This window comes from Pantherophis guttatus, chromosome 7 (assembly GCF_059756535.1).
Source record: "Pantherophis guttatus breed Tessera chromosome 7, ASM5975653v1, whole genome shotgun sequence".
NCBI classification, from domain to species: domain Eukaryota; kingdom Metazoa; phylum Chordata; class Lepidosauria; order Squamata; family Colubridae; genus Pantherophis; species Pantherophis guttatus.
Window position 1 is genome coordinate 85,652,375 of NC_142069.1, and position 19,383 is coordinate 85,671,757.

Here is a 19,383-nt window from a genome sequence, read left to right on the forward strand (position 1 = left end):
GGAATGGAAGGATAGATACTGACAGTTGAGACTGGGTGATGTGGGGACAGAAGGATCGTTTCTGATAGGCTGGGGGTGGCGGGATGGATGACCAGATGACTTTCTTTTCAGTCATCTGGTTGTTAGCACTCTCTGTGAGAGTTGCTGAGGTCCCTTGGGGGTTTATCTGTGCCCTCAGGGTTCCCCTGAATCAGGATGCAATTGATTTTAGAATTTTTTTTGGAAGGACTGCATTGTAGATAGGAGACATGTGGTGCTGTTTTCCTCCCTCTCTATTGAGGGAGGGGCATTCAATTCTAACACAGATGGATTCTTTTACCCTTCTTTCAAACCAATAGTCCTCTCTATCCAAAATGTGGACTATCCAAAATTTGGACTTTTCTGCTTAGCTTCAGCCATTTTTCAAAAAAGGAGATTTTCCTTCTTCTTCTATTTCACCACCTCTAAGGGATGGTAGTTTCCAAAGGATAAGTTTTAGAAACTACCCATTTTTCAGTGATAAAAATTATTGTTGGCATCTTGGTAGAACATAAAAGGGATGCAGTGGCTCAGTGGCTAAGATGCTGAGCTTGTTGATTGAAAGGTCAGCAGTTCAGTGGTTCGAATCCCTAGTGCCGTGTAACGGGGTGAGCTCCCGTTACTTGTCCCAGCTTCTGCCAACCTAGCAGTTCGAAAGCACGTAAAAAAATGCAGGTAGAAAAATAGGGACCACCTTTGGTGGGAAGGAAACAGCGTTCCATGTGCCTTTGGTGTTGAGTCATGCCGGCCACATGACCACGGAGATGTCTTCGGACAGTGCTGGCTCTTCGGCTTTGAAACGGAGATGAGCACCGTGCCTAGAGTCAGGAATGACTAGCACATATGTGCGAGGGGAACCTTTACCTTTACCTTAAAGCAGCCAATAGCATCGCCCTCCTAAAGAGTAGGCCAGTTTGCATTGCATCTTGCTGTCCAAAGCCAAGTCTCAAGCCTGGAAGCCATCTTTTGTATTGGGCTTTCAGGCCTGCCACATATTCTACTGTGGGAAAATGGGAGGGGGGATTATATGGAATACGGGAGATATATAGTCAAAATAACATTCCTTTCTCAAAGAGTCAAGGACGTTTGCCTGGCACCTGGAGTTGGGTGTCTGGGAGGCATCTCCAGTTGAAACGGTGTCCTGATTGGGCCATGTGATGGACATGTGGGTGCGGGGCAGGAACTGGAACTTTTACTTGGGTGAGGAAAACCTGGAAACTTTCAGATCCGGTTTTTCCCAGATGTGCCAATATGACATCTCTAATAAAATAGAACTTTGAGGAATCTTGAGCCTCGGAGTCTTCTTTCGTTGGGGGGGTGGGTGTTACTTCGAACCCTGACACCAACTCCAGGGCAAAATTTAAAGGAAGCCCCTCCAACAGTAAATCTTCAAAAGTTGAAATGAAACCTTTCAAAACTGAGAATTATTCCCTCAAGAGTCTTTTTTTTTTTAAACTTCTTCCTTTTAAAAAACAAAAGCAAAAACAAGGGACTTTGTAGAGATGACTCCAGATTGAAGAGTCGCCTCGAGGTGAGTGGGAAATAAATCAAAGAAATAAGGTTCCAGTTTCAGAAAAATATGTTTCCTCAGTAGCAAGAGTTCCAATACTTATTAAATGAATGTCTGCCCTGAGACTTAGTGTAAACCCTACATAAAAAAATAAATAAAATAGTAATCAAGATTGTAGATTTGTGAGAAATCCTAAGGGGCTCCGGAAAGCAGAAGGATCAAATATATGTGCATTATTATGGTTTATATATAATGGAGCAGTCTCTTGGGTGGATACGTATGCATTTGAAAAACCCACACCAAAGGGAAGGCAGTTCCCAGAAATAGAGACACTTGGGCATATTGGAAAAAGAGAATTGAGATGAGATGCCATTAAAACAGAATAACAGTGTTGGAAGGAACCTTGGAGGTCCTTTAATCCAACCCTCTGTTCAAGCAAGAAACCCTATACCAGTGATGGCTAACCTTTTTGCCGTTGCGTGCCAAAAGCAGGGGGAGTGGGGGGGGGGTCACGCACGCGTCTGCCTACACCCATAATTCAATGTGCCCCGTGCATGCACGCGCAACCCCCCCCGCTCCTTCCGCTTTTGGCACGTGATGGCATGGTAGGCCTGTTTTTTGCCCTCCCCAGGCTCCAGAGTCTTTCTAGGAGTCTGGGGAGGGTGAAAATTGCCTTCCCCGCCCCCTGGAGCCCTCTGGAGGCAGAAAACAGCCTGTTTCCTGACTTCCGGTGGGCCATGAAGGCCCGAAAATCAGCTGGCTGGCGCACGCATGTGTGCCGGAGATGAGCTAGGCCAACTCTCGCATACCCATCGATATGGCTCCGTGTGCCATCTGTGGCATGCGTGCCATAGGTTCGCCATCATGGCCCTATACCATTTCAGACATATGGTTGTCCAATCTCTTCTTAAAACCTCCAGTGTTGGAGCGCCCACAACTTCTGGAGGCAAGCTGTTTCACGGATTAATTGTTCTCAACCGTCAAGAGATTTCTCCTTATTTTTAGGTTGGTTCTCTCCTTGATTAGTTTCCATCCATTGCTTCTGGTTCTGCCTTCAGGTGCTTTGGAGAATAGGTTGACCCCGTCTTCTTTGTGGCAGCCCCTCAAATACTGGAACACTTGCTATTATGTCACCCCTTATTAAGTCTCCGTCAGAAGATGGTTTATTAATCAGGAGAATTCTACCAGGAAAAATTCTGCATCCTGAAAGACTCAAGATAATAATAATAATACTTCTCTGGTAATGTTGTACTACTAACTAGAGCATACAAAACATTTGCTAGACCAATTCTTGAATACAGCTCATCTGTCTGGAACCCGCACTGCATATCGGACATAAATACAATCGAGAGAGTCCAGAGATATTTTACGAGAAGAGTCCTCCATTCCTCTAACTGCAATAGAATACCTTATGCCACCAGACTCCAAATTTTGGGCTTAGACAACTTAGAACTACGTCGACTTTAGTCTGACCTAAGCATAGTACATAAAATTATCTGCCACAATGTCCTTCCTGTCAATGACTACTTCAGCTTCAACCACAACAATACACGAGCAAATAATAGATACAAACTCAAGGTAAACCGTTCCAAATTCAATTGCAGGAAATACGACTTCAGCAACAGAGTGGTCAATGCCTGGAATGCACTACCTGATTCTGTAGTTTCTTCCCCAAATCCCCAAAACTTTAATCTTAAACTGTCTACTGTTGACCTCACCCCATTCCTAAGAGGTCTGTAAGGGGGGTGCATAAGTGCACCAGCGTGCCTACCGTCCCTGTCCTAATATTCCTTTTTACTTACTCTTGTCATGTATTCAAATTATGTTTATACTTTTACCTGTTATCTTATATATGCTTGACAAATAAACTTATGATTATGATTATAACCTCTCGACACAAGTCAGCAAAATAGGAACCCTTCTGTCCTGTAGGTTAAGGAGTTACACCAGATGGTGATTCCAGTATAAATATATATTTGATGAATTTAAATTTTCCAATAAAGGAAAACCCCAGCCGCATCCCCTGAGATGGGGCTACGCTGTGCAATTAGAGACAGCCAACACACCTTTTAAAGCAGCTCTATAAACCTTGTAAAGGACACAGTTATTTTAACCCTTCAAAGAGGGATGCTTTGTGTCTGTGCTGGAAAACCTGTTTTTTCAAAGGTTTCCCCTAACCCCATAAAAAGACTCTGCTGGATTACAGCAGGCATAATTTTCCTTTGGAATCAAATGTGATGCTGTGTGATTCCCTATCGCAAAGGGGTGGGGCTGCTGGGGGTTCGCAGGGGTTTGGGAGAACCTCTAGCTAAGATTCTGTGCAGTTCGGAGAACCCCCAAATCCCACTCCTGGCTGGCCCTGCCCACCCGACCTTGCCCCTCCCAGGAGTCCCCACGCGGCCCGTTTTGGACGCAGGTAAGTGCAGGCCACGCAGGAAGGCTCGGGGAGGATGAAAAATGGGCCTACCGGAAGTTCGGGCCTGTTTCCGGCCTCCAGAGGGCCTCAGGAGTCTGGGGAGGCCGTTTTCGCCCTCCCAGAGGCTCAAGGAAAGCCTCTGGAGCCTGGGGAGAGCAACCCCCCCGGCCGCCATGGTGCAGGAGGCCAACTAGGCCACACCCACTATGACCACGCCCACCCAGCAACCAGGCAGAGAATCCCTTGCTAAAATGTTTGAAGCCCACCCCTGCTATCGCAGCATATAAGGTAGAGAAATATGCCATTTTTGTAATATTCTATGTAAAGCAGTAGATAAAGGAAACGAGCATTTTGATAAATACAATAGAATTTGGTATTCTATCATTTCCCAGTTAAGCTGTTCCGTTTTGAAGACAAACACAGCATGGGCTCCTTTGTAAAAATAATGCTCCTAATACCATACTTAGTGGCTTCAAATATTTTCCATGGCAATATTAAAAAAGATACAAGAATGTCCTTGCTTGTGAAATATTAGGGGATTGCGCGTATATTATTACGTTCTATAGAAAATATTCAGCAAATTGGTTGCGAAATAGTATAGATGCAAAGAAATAACTTTTGCTTAATTCTAGCAAATAATTATTCGTAGATCTAAAAATAAATTTCTGAAAAAACACCAGAAAAGTGTTATAACACCCTTCCCCCCCCTTTTCTCTCCCTCTCCTTATTTATCATCTTATTTAAAAAGGAAAATTTTAATGAAGTTAAAAATAAAATTTTCCACCTCTTACCAGCATGTACAATATGCCTTAACATCTTTGTGCAGCTAGCAAAACAATAGCACTGTGATTAATTAATGTTGCATCAACAAGGGTATATGTACATTGCGTTCCCAATTAAGCTCTTAAAAATAATTTGACTAACAACTGCCGCTAACCTTTTTTTTAAAAGAAAAACATTTATATACCTTTTTTTAAAAAAATCAGTTGAACATCTCTTTAATTGGATGACATCTGTTGTCATTTCAAATACACAGGAAATCCAAACCCTAAATACATCTTTTTAAACTTAGTAGTTTTCAATGTATTGGACTACTGGAGAGTAAAGTTGTTTAAAATATGATTATTTGTCTTGTTCAGGCAGCATTTATTTGTAAAGGAATTAATTTTATAAAACAAAATAAACTTTTTCAGAATAATTAGTGAAAGTTGTCTTCTTGGGAGTTTAGACAACTAAATTCTGGTAAAGCCTCAGTGGTGAAATCCAATTTTTTTTACTACTGGTTCTGTGGGTGTGGCTTGGTGGGCGTGGTGTGGCTTGGTGGGCGTGGCTTGGTGGGCGTGGCAGGGGAAGGATACTGCAAAATTCCCATTCCCTCCCCACTCCTGGGAGAAGGATATTGTAAAATCTCCATTCCCATCCCAGCCAGAAGAGGTATTTGCCGGTTCTCCGAACTGCTCAGAATTTCCGCTACCGGTTCTCCAGAACCTGTCAGAACCTGCTGGATTTCACCCCTGTAAAACCTGATCTTATTTAACAAGGAGAACTTCAGTTGGGAAATGAGGATGACATTTTAGAGTTTTCCCACAAATACCTGTAAAACTCTGCAATCATATTAAGCCACCACGTTGCTTAATCCAAGAGGAGAGTTTAGGATTGTATTCTGATGAAAGTTCCTACAAAAACCTTTTTGAGAGCCAACATTTATGAAATCAATTAAAATACTTTTTAAACAAAGAAGCAGAGAAGTTATTTTAACATATAGGTGCATGAACATTAGAACAACAAGAAAAAAAAAGCTTTGTTATTTATTCTCCTGATTGTATATTAAATGATTTATAGCAATATGTCCAGCTCAGTCAATGACTTCCTGGAGGAATGGTGTTTCATATATCATTAGATTTTGGTTTGCTGGCTCAGTGTGTTAAGATATTTAAAATTTAATAGCTGGAGCAGTCAAGGATTGGACAACAAGTAAGAACACACAGTTATAGCTAATTGGATAAAGAGAACTGGCCACTACGAGGCAATCTCAGTTGTGATTGGCTGCTGTGAGAGAAAAGGGGGAGGTTCCTTGTTTCTCGCTTTTTTCTCTCTCTCTCTTTTTTATTTACCTAACTATGCTACTGTTTGCCTCTTAGTTACTGTAAATACAGCGGTGAAATCTATCTATCCAGCTCGCGCTAACCGGTAGGGTCGACGGCGGGAGGCTCTGCCCACCTGTCGGGATGTCATTATGTTCCGTTTTTGACCCTCTGCACATGCGCAGAAGAGGTGCGCGTGCTCACATTTCCGAACCGGTAGCGAAGATAAATGCATTTCACCGCTGTGTAAATACATTTGTTTATATAAAACCACAAGTTATTATCAGCACTTCTGACTCCATTTGGACAATTCCCTGACACAATAATACCTGGGTATTCAACTGCTTTGAAATTAATTGAATTTGGTACTCAGTGCATTTTGATGTGAAAATTTTGCCCCGGTACTCATTGTTTCTTTGATACTCAACTCACAAGCTAGAACTTGTCTGGGTTGGCTGCCTTGTGACTCACTACATTATTATTATTATGGGAAAAAATTTGTTTGGTACTCATTGTTTTTGGTACTCATCGTGCCTCCCGGTGTTGTGTCCTAGGCTTCTTGAGTCATTAAAACACACGAGTAGTCCCAAAAACCTCTTTTATTGCAACAGCTGTGAATTACGTTCATTCACAGCTGAGTCCCAATTAGTTACAAAAAGCCCTTCGGGAGAAGTCCTTCGGGATAATCACCAACCTTTTTCTCCCTTGACACTCATTTCCCACCCTCTAGCCAAGGGGTCTCCAACCGTGGCAACTTTAAGACTTGTGGACTTCAAGCAAAGCTGACTGAGGAACTCTGGGAGTTGAAGTCCACAAGTCTTAAAGCTGCCAAGTTTGAAGACCTCTGGTCTAGTCAGATCTGAAGAAGCTTCTTGGATGAGAAACGAAATATCTTCAAAGAATAACAAGAAAGTCCACAAAAACAAACACATCAAAACTTAAGTACTAGTAACAGCTTTTCTACATCGGTAGAATTTGTTTTTGTTTGTTTGTTTTTGTTGTGTAGTTTTTTTTTTATTTTTTTGCTCTTTTCTATTTTTTTGTACTGTATATTTTAATGTTTGAAAATTTAATAAATATTTAAAAAAAAAAAAGAAAAGAAAGTCCAATTGCCTCTTGAAAAAGCACCTTTGGGACAAAGATAAATTAACTAATGAACCACTCTAATATTTAATGGCAGCTAAGCTTTAGAGCTCTCAGGTGACTGTTTTCAATCCTAAAGTGTGCAATTAAAATTTTTGACTGGGATGTTCCCAAAGGTACTATTTTTAAATATCTTAATTAGTAGCAATCCCTTTGCACATGATAGCAATTCTGAGCATAGAGATCTATATGAAAAGGAAGATGTGAAATTATCTGATGTTAACACAAGGTGGAACGTCCTTCTGGATATGGGAAGGAAGGAAGGAAGGAAGGAAGGAAGGAAGGAAGGAAGGAAGGAAGGAAGGAAAGAAGGAAGGAAGGAGAGAGAGAGGAAGGGAGGAGGGAGGGAGGAAGGAAGGAAGGAAGGAAGGAACGAGAGGAAGGAACGAGAGAGAGAGGGAGGGAGGGAAGGAAGGAAGGAGTGGAAGGAAGGAAGGAGAGAGAGAGGAAGGGAGGGAGGGAAGGAAGGAAGGAAGGAAGGAAGGAAGGAAGGAAATAATTTGAATATACGGAAGTCTATTATAGAAACTGCCTGTACTTGTCCTTTAAACTTAATGATTTCATACGTAAGTGCATCTAAATTAATTAGCAGAAATGGCTGATCAGCACTTCTATCAAATATCAATGAACGACACAGCAGAGTGTGTCGATATTCTGTCTTTGAAAGAGCCCGGGAGCACCTAAAACAGATTTAATAAAATTGTTTCAGGGAAGTTATCCTTTCCAATTCAAGCATCTAAGAAGCTTTTGGATTATAAAAGGGAATATGGGCCATTTTCTCACTGGTTAAATCCTTTACCATTATCCGTTTCTCCAAATCAGATTACTTGATTCATATTGGGGGCATTTTGGCGGTGAAAGAGCTGAACAGGGGTGGGTGGGAAGGGGAGGATTGAACTGTTGCCCACGAGTTTCAAAGGACAATCTGTCGCTAGGATGCTTTGACGAGCAGACAGCAAGCAATAGAGCTAAACAACAGATGATCAGTCAAGTTGACTCAAAATACTTCCTTCTAGACCAGTTTCTGCAACCTTTCCAGCTGGTGGCCTGGCATGGGGTGAGGGTGGAAGAGGGGATGGGTTTATGTGAGGGGAGGCACAGGAGTGGGCTTCAAAAAATTTTTTTGCTAGAAAGCCTAGTCGGCCTCCTGCCTGGCTCCAGAGGCTTTCTTCGACTCTAAATTAACACAATCCTTTGGTTACTTCTGTTTTTTGGAACAATTGATCAGATTTACGACTTCTTCAGGTAGAAACAGATAAGTACAGGGCTGTAGATTTTGTTTTTTTTAAATTTGATTTATATGCCGCCCTTCTCCGGAGACTCAGGGCGGCTTACAATGCGTTAAGCAATAGCCTTCATACTTTTGTATATTTATACAAAGTCAGCTTATTGCCCCCACAAACTGGGTCCTCAATTTACCCACCTTAGAAAGGATGGAAGGCTGAGTCGACCTTGAGCCTGGTGAGAATTGAACTCACAGTAATTGCAGGCAGCTGGATGTTAAATGCTGCCTTAGGAGGCATTAGCCTCCTACGCCACTCAGGCTCAGGTTTTGATGGGAGTTATTTCTGTGGATGCTTAGCTTGAGTAGAAATTTTATAAGACTGTTCAGAAGTACTGAGTGCGCCCAAAAAAACTAATAACCAAACAAAAAATAATAAAAAATAAAACAGCCAGTTAGATCGCTGCTGTCAGCTAGGTATTATGGAAACAAGAAAAATAAGCAGTAGAATTCACTACGAAAGTAACAACTCAGCTAAAAGGCCACTATTATTTATCCGAGACCCTATTTTAAAAATACTAACAAAACAAATCAAAGTAAAACAAAATAGTGAAATACATTCCTGGGACCTCCTGAATTTTACATTTTAATTCAGAGTAGGGGGTTAATCCAATCGTACTCATTTCTAATAAATTTCTCCACTGTAGAATCACAATCCCACTGAGAAACAGTCAGCTGGAATAATTGGTTCTTAAAAATGAGGATTTAATTTACATCTCTAGAATTCCTCATCCGCACTGCTTCTTCATTCTTGAGTTATCTCTACAGACAAATGGTTAATTTCCCACAGACAGTCAACTCATTTCCTCAAAAACTGGGTGGTTTTTTTTGCTATTTGTGTTGATGATCCAATTACCTTTTTCTTTTAAAAAAATTGCTTATTCTGTCACAAATCTGGAAGAGTTCACATAGTTGTCTGCATGTGATTTAACTAGTTGTTTATATCGGGGATCCCCAACCCTGATATTGTGGTCTGCCGGCCACTGGCCCGCCAGCAACCGAATCAGAGGAGGAGGAGGAGGTGTGGAAGTCAGGGCCAGCATCAAGGCAACCTGAGAGCCCCGAGGGGAAAGAAAGAATGGAGCTGTCAGAGAGAGAGACAGAGGTAGAGCCTGGGCCATCCATCAGCCCTCAGATGGAGACTCAACAGCCCCCAGGTCTGGAGGTGGCTGATGAGGAAGAGGAGGAACAGCTGGGTCCATCTCCCTCAGCGGTGAAATGCCCGATCCGGTAGCGATGGTGGCGGGTGGTTCGGAGAACCGGTAGCAAACATCCCTGCCCTTCCTCCATAGCAACAACAATACAATTAAATCGCCATTTGAACAGCTCCATCTCCATTCGTAGTCCCCAGGCCTGCTGATAAAACTAAAATTTTAGGGCCTTTCAGATAAGTAATAGGATGGGGGCCTACTATATCTCAGGTTGAATATGTTCCATAAAGGAGGGGCCACCACCGAGAAGGGCATTCATTATACAATATACTATTTGAATATTCCAAAGAAAGAACTGAGTCTTCGGAGAGGAGTGGCATACAAATTGAATTAATAAATAAATAATAAATAAATAAATAATAATAAATGGAATAAAAAAAACCTTGAATCTCCGGTACACAAAATATCAACATTGCCTACTTATAAATTGACAATTATAATTGATTCAGTTGAAGGTATGTATTTAAATTTGGGCACAAATCCATCTTTTTAGAAATAAACTGGCATCTCCAATCGAAATGCATTGCTCAGTATATAGTGATAGTTCACCCAACATGACCGTTTCTACAATGTGTCTATTTTGCATGGATGTTAATTCACATATTTATTGTTCATTGGAAAACTCATTTGTATGTTGTTTTGAACTAAATACCAATGATTTGAAGACAGAAAGGAGGAGAAATTAAATGAATACTGCATGTTCTCCAAGACTGGAAACGAGTAACACAAAGTACGGAAACATATGAAGAACAGTTCCAGGAATTGAGTATGTCTGGTTTAATGAAAAGAAGGACTAGGGGAGACATGATAGCAGTGTTCCAATATCTCAGGGGCTGCCACAAAGAAGAGGGAGTCAAGCTATTCTCCAAAGCACCTGAAGGCAGGCAAAAAGCAACCGATGGAAACATATCATGGAGAGAAGCAACCTAGAACTAAGGAGGAATTTCCTGACAGAACAATTGATCAATGGAAGAGGTTGCCTCCTGAAGTTGAAGGCTTTTAAGAAGAGAAAAGCGGGGGGAGCGCAGGGGGTCGCACGCATGCGTGCCCACACCCATAATTCAATGTACCCCATCTCCTGTGCATGCACGTGCAAACACCCCCCCCATGCGACCCCCGCTTTTGGCACGCGATGTCACAGTGGGACCAGTAGGCCCATTTTTCGCCCTCCCCAGGCTCCAGAGAGTTTTTTGGAGCCTGGGGAGGGCGAAAATGGCCTTCCTCAGCCCTCGGAGGCCCTCTAGAGGCCAGAAACAGCCCATTCCCTGACTTCCGGTGGGCCCAGAAGGCACGTAAAAAAGCATTTTATTGTTTGAAAGCTGTAGTGTATATAGGCAATTTGAATTTCCATTTTTGCCCAATCGGCTTAAATGTTTTAAAAATTCATTGGATAAGACTATATACGAAGTACCCTTTTTGTTTAGTACTTTAAATACAAACACTTTTGTGGGCCTTTTTCTTCTTTTTAAAATAATTAATATAATGCAGCATGTACCCCCCCCCCCAAAAAAATACAAGTTAGATCGCAAGGAGTATTTAAAAAATAAGTATCCAAAGGAAGGTAAAAGTAGACACAATTTCTGTCTTCAGCATAAAGTGAATTGATAAGATACAAATACAAAAATACAATAAAACTTTAAAATAAACTTGTGTTGCATTTCTTATGCCTTTTAATTATAGTCATCATAAAAACTTACCTATTGAAAATTGGAGGACAGAAGCTGTTGTTGTGTTAAGGCCATTGGTAATCTAAAAAAGAAGAAGAAGAGGGGAGGAGAACTGTTGAATTGACCCACCAAATTCATTTGTTACTATACTTTTATCAGCCAGCGAATACCTAAATTGTTAAATATAATCCAGGGACCTCCAACCTTGGCAACTTTAAGACTTATGGACCTTAACTCCCAGAATTCCTCAGCCAGCATGGGAATTCTGGGAATTGAAGTCCACAAGTCTTAAAAGTTGGCCAAGGTTGGAGACCCTCCTGACATCTATACAACTACAAAAGAACAGGAGCTCCAGCTCTAGATATTTATATAACTTATTCCCTGTTCACTTCTTTAGAGCTCCAAATCCCTGTCTGGAACTTAGCCCGAAAGTGAATTGATAGCCAGAAGCAAAGTGATTAGAAATTCCCCAACTGTCACTGAGCAGCTTGGAGAAAATCAATTAGGGATTTTTCAGTCTCTAGGGCACTTAGACACTTATTCCTCCCTTATGTTCATGAAGTTCTTCTCCCCTTCACTGAAGTATGGTCTCTTCTGTCTTTCAATGTTAGGACAAGAATGAGAGGCTGTCAGGGTTCTGACGGATGCCCTAATTAAATCATGAGCCTCGAGCCAAGCTTCAAAAGAAATCCAGTTATTTATTAGGAGCAACATGTCGGCACATACCCAAGTGGAGTCCCACGTTCCCAAGTGAAGCCAGCTCTGACCCTACGTAATTTACGCCCCAATTATGACCCTGTTTCCCCCCTCCCCACAGGATGTGTCATCAATCACATTCACCAACGAAGCAATTTTGCGGGTTGTAGAGGTCACTCCCCTCCAGCCACTGTGGGTAACCCTGGGATATAGTCTTGAGAGAGATAAGTCTGGAATGTGCATCTGTCTTTGGCTGCCATGCCGTTTCGCTGGTTTCCCATCTCACCTGGCCTATGGCAACTTGAGAGCAGGCCAGGGATGTTTTGCGAGTTGACAAGAGATCTTTTGGAGGTCTCCCAAGGATGGAAAGCAGGAAGTGATAGTGTTCCTGCCCACTCATCCACCTCTCCTAAACAAAAAATCTTGTTTAATCTCTCCTAAATTACAAATCTTGTTCAATTCTCCCTCCTATCAAAGTTTGCATCTTACTGTGGTATCTGACACAAATCAGGTGTCCACTGAAATAACCTCACCCTCACATGACTAAAAGAAAGGGATGAAGGAATGAATCAATACAAGTAACCATTACTTTCGGAAGGTGGACAATTCAGCTCCACATGATCATTGTCTCTGTCTTTCCCTTTTCGGAACTCCCAATAAGCAAGAAGCTCTCAACTGCGGATGGGAAAATAGTTGAAGGCCAACTCATCCTTGCTTCCGTGAGATTTCCTACTCCAAATAATTCAACTCCATATGATCACTATCTCCATCTTTCTTTTATCCCAACTCCCAACAGTGTCCTCTTTGATCATAGGTGGGGGAGAATCAGAAATTGTGATCTCAGATAGTAGGATATCTCATTGAAGGTCTGGAGTTGGACCTCAGCTACTTCCTCATCGGCAATTGAGAAAAATTATTGCTTCTGTGCAGCACTACAGAGGTGTGCTAAATGTGTGTTAAAAAGAGATCTAGCAGTATTTCAACAAGAGCACATTCCTATGCATTTAAGAAATCCATGGAAGAGAGACCCTTGAGAAATGAGAGGGTGCCCAATCTATGCTTCATCCCAAGCCCAAATGACCATGGAGAGTGATGACAGAAGAGTGGCTTTCCCACAGCATCTTGTTGTCAACAGAATCCAGGCAGATCTGGGGGTGGAGTCAAAGGAGAGATCAGCGTAGAATCCTTACATAGTCACAAATCAACTAAGTCCAACCTCCCTAATGTCAACTCGTAAAGCATTCCTGGACTGCTCTCGAGTTGCCATAGGCAGGAGGGGAGGAAACTGACGGAGCAGCACGGCAGCAACCAGAAGCACATTCCACGCATACATTTCTCATACCTTTACCAGAGCCAGCTGGAGAGGCGTGTTCTCTATAGCCCGCGAAAGCGCTCTGTTGGAGAATGTGATTTATGACACATCCTGGGGGGGGGGGAGAAACAGGGTCATAGTTGGGCCATAAATTACGGGGGCAGAGCTGACTTCACTTGGGTACGTCCTGACATGTTGCTCCTAATAAATAACTGGATTTCTTTGGAAACTTGGCTCGAGGCTCATGAATTAATTAGGGCATCTGTCAGAACACTGAGAGCAAGTCAGCTCTGCCCCCGTAATTTACGGCCCAACTATGACCCTGTTTCTCCCCTCCTCCCATGGTGTGTCATAAATCACATTCTCCAAATTCTTTTGAGATTTATCTAATTCCAAACAATTGCTGACTGTTAGTTGAGAAGATTCCTGTGCATAGGTGTTTAGCAATAAAGTGGTTTAATTGGACTTTCGGGTGTGGACCTGGTCTTTTGCACCTGACACTCACGTATGAATTAGATAAAACCTAAAGCAACATCATGAAGACATAGCAAAGTAGCGGTTACTACATATTCATGGGCAGACAGGGAGACATGAGAATGAGTACCTTGTCTCCATGCGTCCAAAACCGTCTCCTTGCTAGAATTTCCTACAAACAATTTCTAACAAATTCATATCATTTGTATACGTATAAGTAAGAAATACTTATTGTGAGGAAGCACTTACGAAGTGCAAATAAATTAGGCAAGTGGAACACTGTTTTTATTTAAGCTTTGCTAATAAATTTGAAGTGACATAAAGGCAGATTTAGGCAAACTGGTTTATTTTTTAAAAAAACAAACTGAAGGAGGGAAGATTATATTTAGGAATTACAATGTGGGGGGAAAAAAGGTGTCCTACAAGGTTAAAATGTCGTATAAAATGAAACTTTCCAAAGCAGGGAGAACTTGCTTGTTTGGTACCTTTCTTTAACAGATCTGGTATCCTGTTTTCCCCAAAGTAAGACATCCCCTGATAATAAGCCCAATTGGGCTTTTGAGCGCATGGCAATAAGGCCAAATGCTTATTTGAGGGTTCAAAAAAATACAAGACAGAGTCTTATTTTCAGGGAAACACGGTATGTGGATCACAACATCATGTTCAGGAGTAACATGAATTCTGCTACTATTTGCTAACTTGTGGTCGCTCCGACATTACGGAGAGACTATTTAAGCACGGGTCATTGAGAACACGAGCAAGGAAATGAGTCAGTATAATTTTGCTCTTCAACAATTTGGCCAAGAGGCAAAAATCCTGGCATCGCGACGGACCCAATTTAAGAATTATTGTCTATTTCATCTGGGCTGGAACATTTTCTGAGTTCTTTTAATTTAGAAGAACCCGGACATTAAATATTGAATGCAAATCACTGCACGACGGCCCTTCCCTCCCAGCCCAGGGCCATGAATTAAAAGTAGTTGTCAAGCCAAGCCACTAAAACTGCCTGGAATAATGTATCTTCAGTTTTGCAATAACCTTGGATGGGAAAATACAGTATTTTTACGATGGTTCCTTAATCTTGCATATTCAGTAAAGATCCCCTTCTCTGGTTTAACTCAAAGCCTGTTCCATATGCTGAGTGAACTCAATGAATGTTGGCTTGTACAGGTAGTCCTTGAATTACGGCCACAATTGAGCCCAAAATTTCTGTTGCTAAAATGAGACGGTTGTTAAGTGAGTTTTGTCCCGTTTTATGACCTTTCTTGCCAGAGTTGCTAAGTGAATCACTGGTTGTTAAGTGAATCTGGTTTCCCCACTGATTTACCTAGGAGGTTGAATGACCCCAAGGGTTGCTTCAACGGTCGTAAGTGTGAAAAAATCACTTATCACAAAAATGATAAGTCACTTTTTTCAGTGCCATGGTAACTTCGAATGGTCACTAAATGAACTGTTGTAAGTCGAGGACTACCTGTACTGATGTAGTCTTCTTAAGTCTGGGAGGTAAAGACTAAAGTACCAGAAACACATTCATTAAACAGGATGATGTGATCAGCGGTGGGTCTCACATTTGTTACCAACGGTTCGCCACCCGCCCACCCGCTTCGCACACGTGTGCACCTTACACGCATGCTCCTGGCCTTCTGTGCATGCACTTTGCTCACTCGCACGTCTTCCGCACATGTACCCGGCCTCAAAATTGTGCCTAAATAGGACAACATGGAGCTGGGGGGGGGGCAGGGGCTGGCCCACCTGTAATTTCCGCTACCGATTCACCTGAACTGGTCCGAACCGGCTAAATACCACCTCTGGATGTGATTAAGAAATTTAACTACATACAATCCGCTGCAGTGTTTCTTGACTCAATTTTAAGATTTGTGGATTTCAGCTCCCAGAATTCATGACTGGCTGGGGAATTCTGGGAGTTGAAGTCCACCCATCTTAAAGCGACCAGAGTTGAAAAAAAACTGCACTTACGGTTTCAAAAAAAAATCTTAAATGATCAATCCTTCTTTCAACTTCCCTCTCTGAGGGAGATGGGAGGTGCAGAAATGCCAACTAATAAATAAAATATAAATCAATAAAGCGAACTTAACAACTGCACCGATTGACTTAACAAGCTCTGGCAAGAAAGATGGTTAAACGGGGCAAAATTCACTCCACGACTCACTTAGCGACAGGAATGTTGGGCTCAATTGTGGGCGTAAGTCGAGGACTACCTGTACTTTCCCTTGCAAGACCCTTCGGGGTTTAAAAGCTGAAGAAGAAAGAAATTTACAAACAAGGTAGAAATGATTTTTCTATCACAAAATGGACAAAAACGATTTTTATTATTTGTGGGGGGAAAGAAAAATGTGTTCAGGACCAAGGAAAGGAAGCAGATCTATAAAACTGTCGGCGTAAAGAGGAATGTAAAATGAACGAGCTTTTACCACCAGGTGGGCTATTCAAAGAGCTGAGACCTCATAAACCAGTCAGATTGGCCAAGACTTACTAGATCTCTTGGACCGTATGGCTCACAGAAAGTGACAGCACTCCCGTGCATAATGACTCCACACTGGTCTCCAACCTCACAGTTGCTGCATTCAAACCTGCGAGAAAAAGAATCCGAGTGAGTTGGAAACGCCACGGAAGAAGGTAGCCTAAGAATAAACAGAGTTGGAAGGGACCTTGTGTTGTGACCCAGGCCCAAGTAGGTAGTAACAGACGCCAACAGTTCCAAAACAAACAGACTTTATTAGAACAGCTGAGAATTAACTCATTCTCAGCGTAGTCCAAACTAAATCAAAACAAACTCTTCATAACACAAATTCCTCAGTCTAATCACCAACCTTGGTATAATTAGGCAAACTGCCAAAGGCTTCTCTTGGCAAAAGTTCAGAAGCAGAAGACCACCGACAAGAGATAAGTGCAGCAAGAATATCAACGTTGTTTTCTGACAAAGAGGCCAAGAGCCGATGCTGGTCTTTTAAGCCTTATTTGAGGGGCCAATCATCTCCTGGCCTTACTCCCGAGTCGTCCTCTCTTCTTTAGCTGCTCCTGCCTTCTGGCAGCTCTTCTCATACGTGCACTAGGAACAGCGGACTCGGACAGCAATGAGGCTGAGGAAGAACATGGGCCAGTCCTGGAGGCTGGGGAAGGCCCGGATGAGGGCTCTGCGTCGGAGGCAGAGATGGGGCCAGGGCCATCGGGGAGTGATGTGTAGAGCCTCCAGAGACTGACAGTAGAGAGGCAGAGGAACAGAAGGAGCCTGTTCCTAGTGCACATATGAGAAGAGCTACCAGAAGGCAAGAGCAGCTACAGCAAAGAGGATGACTCGGGAGTAGGGCCAAGAGATGATTGGCCGCTCCCATAAAGCTTAAAAGACCAGCAACGGCTCTTGGGCTCTTTGTTGGAAAACAACGTTGATAGACTTGTTCATGTCCTGCTGCACTTATCTCTGGTCGGCGTCTTCTGCTTCTGAACTTTTGCCAAGAGAAGCCTTTGGCAGTTTGCCTAATTATACCAAGGTTGGTGATTAGACTGAAGAATTTGCGTTATGAAGAATTTGTTTTAACTTAGTCCAGACTACGCTGAGAATGAGTTAATTCTCAGCTGTTCTAATAAAGTCTGTTTGTTTTGGAACTGTTTACGTCTAATACTACCTACTTGGGCCTGGGTCACAACAGCGTGAAGCACACGGCGTGTGAGTGAAACACGCAATCACCGAACCGGTTGTTAAATTGTGCTTTAGACAATATATTTTACACTTGGTTTGGTTGAAATTAAAGGATTGACTTGATGACCATGATACAAATAGGAGACAAATAGTTTTAACCGGTTGGTTACTAAGCAAAGAGCCTTGGTAGTACAGTGGTCTAAAGCATCCTGTTATTAAGACCAGCTGCCTGCGATTACTGCAGGTTCGAATCTCGCCAGGCTCAAGGTTGACTCAGCCTTCCATCCTTTCAAAGATAGGTAAATTGAGGACACAGTTTGTGGGGGCAATAAGCTGACTTTGTATAAATATACAAAAGGATGAAGGCTATTGCTTAACGCATTGTAAGCCGCCCTGAGTCTCCGGAGAAGGGCGGCATATAAATCAAAAATTAAAAAAAAAAAAGTGGGGGGGGGAGTTCTACTAACTGTAAGAGGAGTCTGGGAGAGTAATGGACAGAGTGTTAGACATAAACAACAGAGAGATAGGAAGGGAGTCTGTTTCTTGCTTATCTGACAAACAGCAACTCAGTCCAGCTGGCAAAGAAAATATTTCATAACAAAATGCTCCAAGAGATTCCGCCTTAATGAACTCACTAATCAATTAAGTTTGGATACGCCGCTTGTGGTTTTCAAGATCCCCAGATTTTCCCCTAACGCCCGCATTACAGAAACCTTTAATGGCGTTTTGTGTAATCCTTGCTTGCTTGCTTGCTTCCTTCCTTGATCCTCGCCATCTGTAGGAAGCTTGACACGAGCACGATTATCAATGGCTTTTTGCGGCAGGCATTTGAGACAAGAAAGCATATTTCGCTTTTCCCCGAAAGCGTCTGTTAAGTGCATCAGATTCTGGGCTTACGCAGAGATTAAAACCAGCTGAAATGATTGCACAAACAGCTACTAGAGACGGGGAAGCTCTACTACAGGAAGCGTTGATGGGTTAATAAAGAGGCACGATGCCGACGCAACAGATGGCACCCAGAGAGATTTGTCAAAGGACTCTCCAAGACTAGGAGGCTGTAAATATGCTGTTATTAAAAACAATGCCCATTAAGGAAACATTTGTTTTCCCAAACCTCGGTGCTATGGAAGAAGACTGTCTCCTGTATTTTAATCAAGAAACTGTTCAAGAAGATCAGAGCGAAGCTGTATAGCCAATGAGCAGCAAAGCTCAGGAAAATTTGAAAATGGGCTAAATCCGTTGGTTAGTCGTGAATCAAAATCACCTACCTCCATGCCATTTTTTTTTCTTTCCTTCCTTCCTTCCTTCCTTCCTTCCTTCCTTCCTTCCTTCCTTCCTTCCTTCCTTCCTTCCTTCCTTCTTCTCTCTCTCCTCCCTCCCTCCCTCCCTCCCTCCCTTCCTTCCGTCCTTCCTTCCTTCCTCCATCCCTCCCGCCTGCCATGATGGCTTAGTGGTTAGAATGCAGCATTGCAGGCTGAGTCTGCCCACAGTCTGGAGTTCGATCCTGACAGGCTCAAGGTTGACTCAGCCTTCTGTCCTTCCGAGGTCGATAAAATAAGGACCCAGATTGTTGGGGGCAATAGGCTGACTCTGTAAACTGCTTAGAGAGGGCTGTAAAGCATTATGAAGCAGTATATACATCCAAGTACTACTGCTGTTGCTAAGTGCCCTTCCTTCCTTCCTTCCTTCCTTCCTTCCTTCCTTCCTTCCTTCCTTCCTTCCTTCCTTCCTTCCTTTCTTCCTTCTTCCCTCCCTCCCACCCTCCCTTCTTCCCTCCCTCCCTCCCTCCCTCCCTTCTTCCCTCCCTCCCTCCCTCCCTCCCTCCCTTCCTTCCTTCTGGGGAGTTTGTGAAGTTTTCTATTCCACAGCAAAATTTCGGGCAGCCTTCTATACTTGTTTCGGCCAAATTAAT

General features: G+C 42.7%; 1 protein-coding gene across 3 annotated transcripts in view; it reads right to left on the reverse strand.

Moving 5' to 3' along the window:
- RELN (reelin) overlaps positions 1 to 19,383 on the reverse strand; it is a 382,634-nt gene that overhangs the window by 196,937 nt on the left and 166,314 nt on the right. For all 3 annotated transcript variants that reach the window (XM_060692666.2, XM_060692664.2, XM_060692665.2), the window contains exons 7-8: positions 16,308 to 16,404; positions 11,362 to 11,413 (exon numbers count right to left, since the gene is read on the reverse strand). In XM_060692666.2, the coding sequence (XP_060548649.2) occupies positions 11,362 to 11,413; positions 16,308 to 16,404 (149 nt within the window). The remainder of the gene's footprint in view (positions 1 to 11,361; positions 11,414 to 16,307; positions 16,405 to 19,383) is intronic.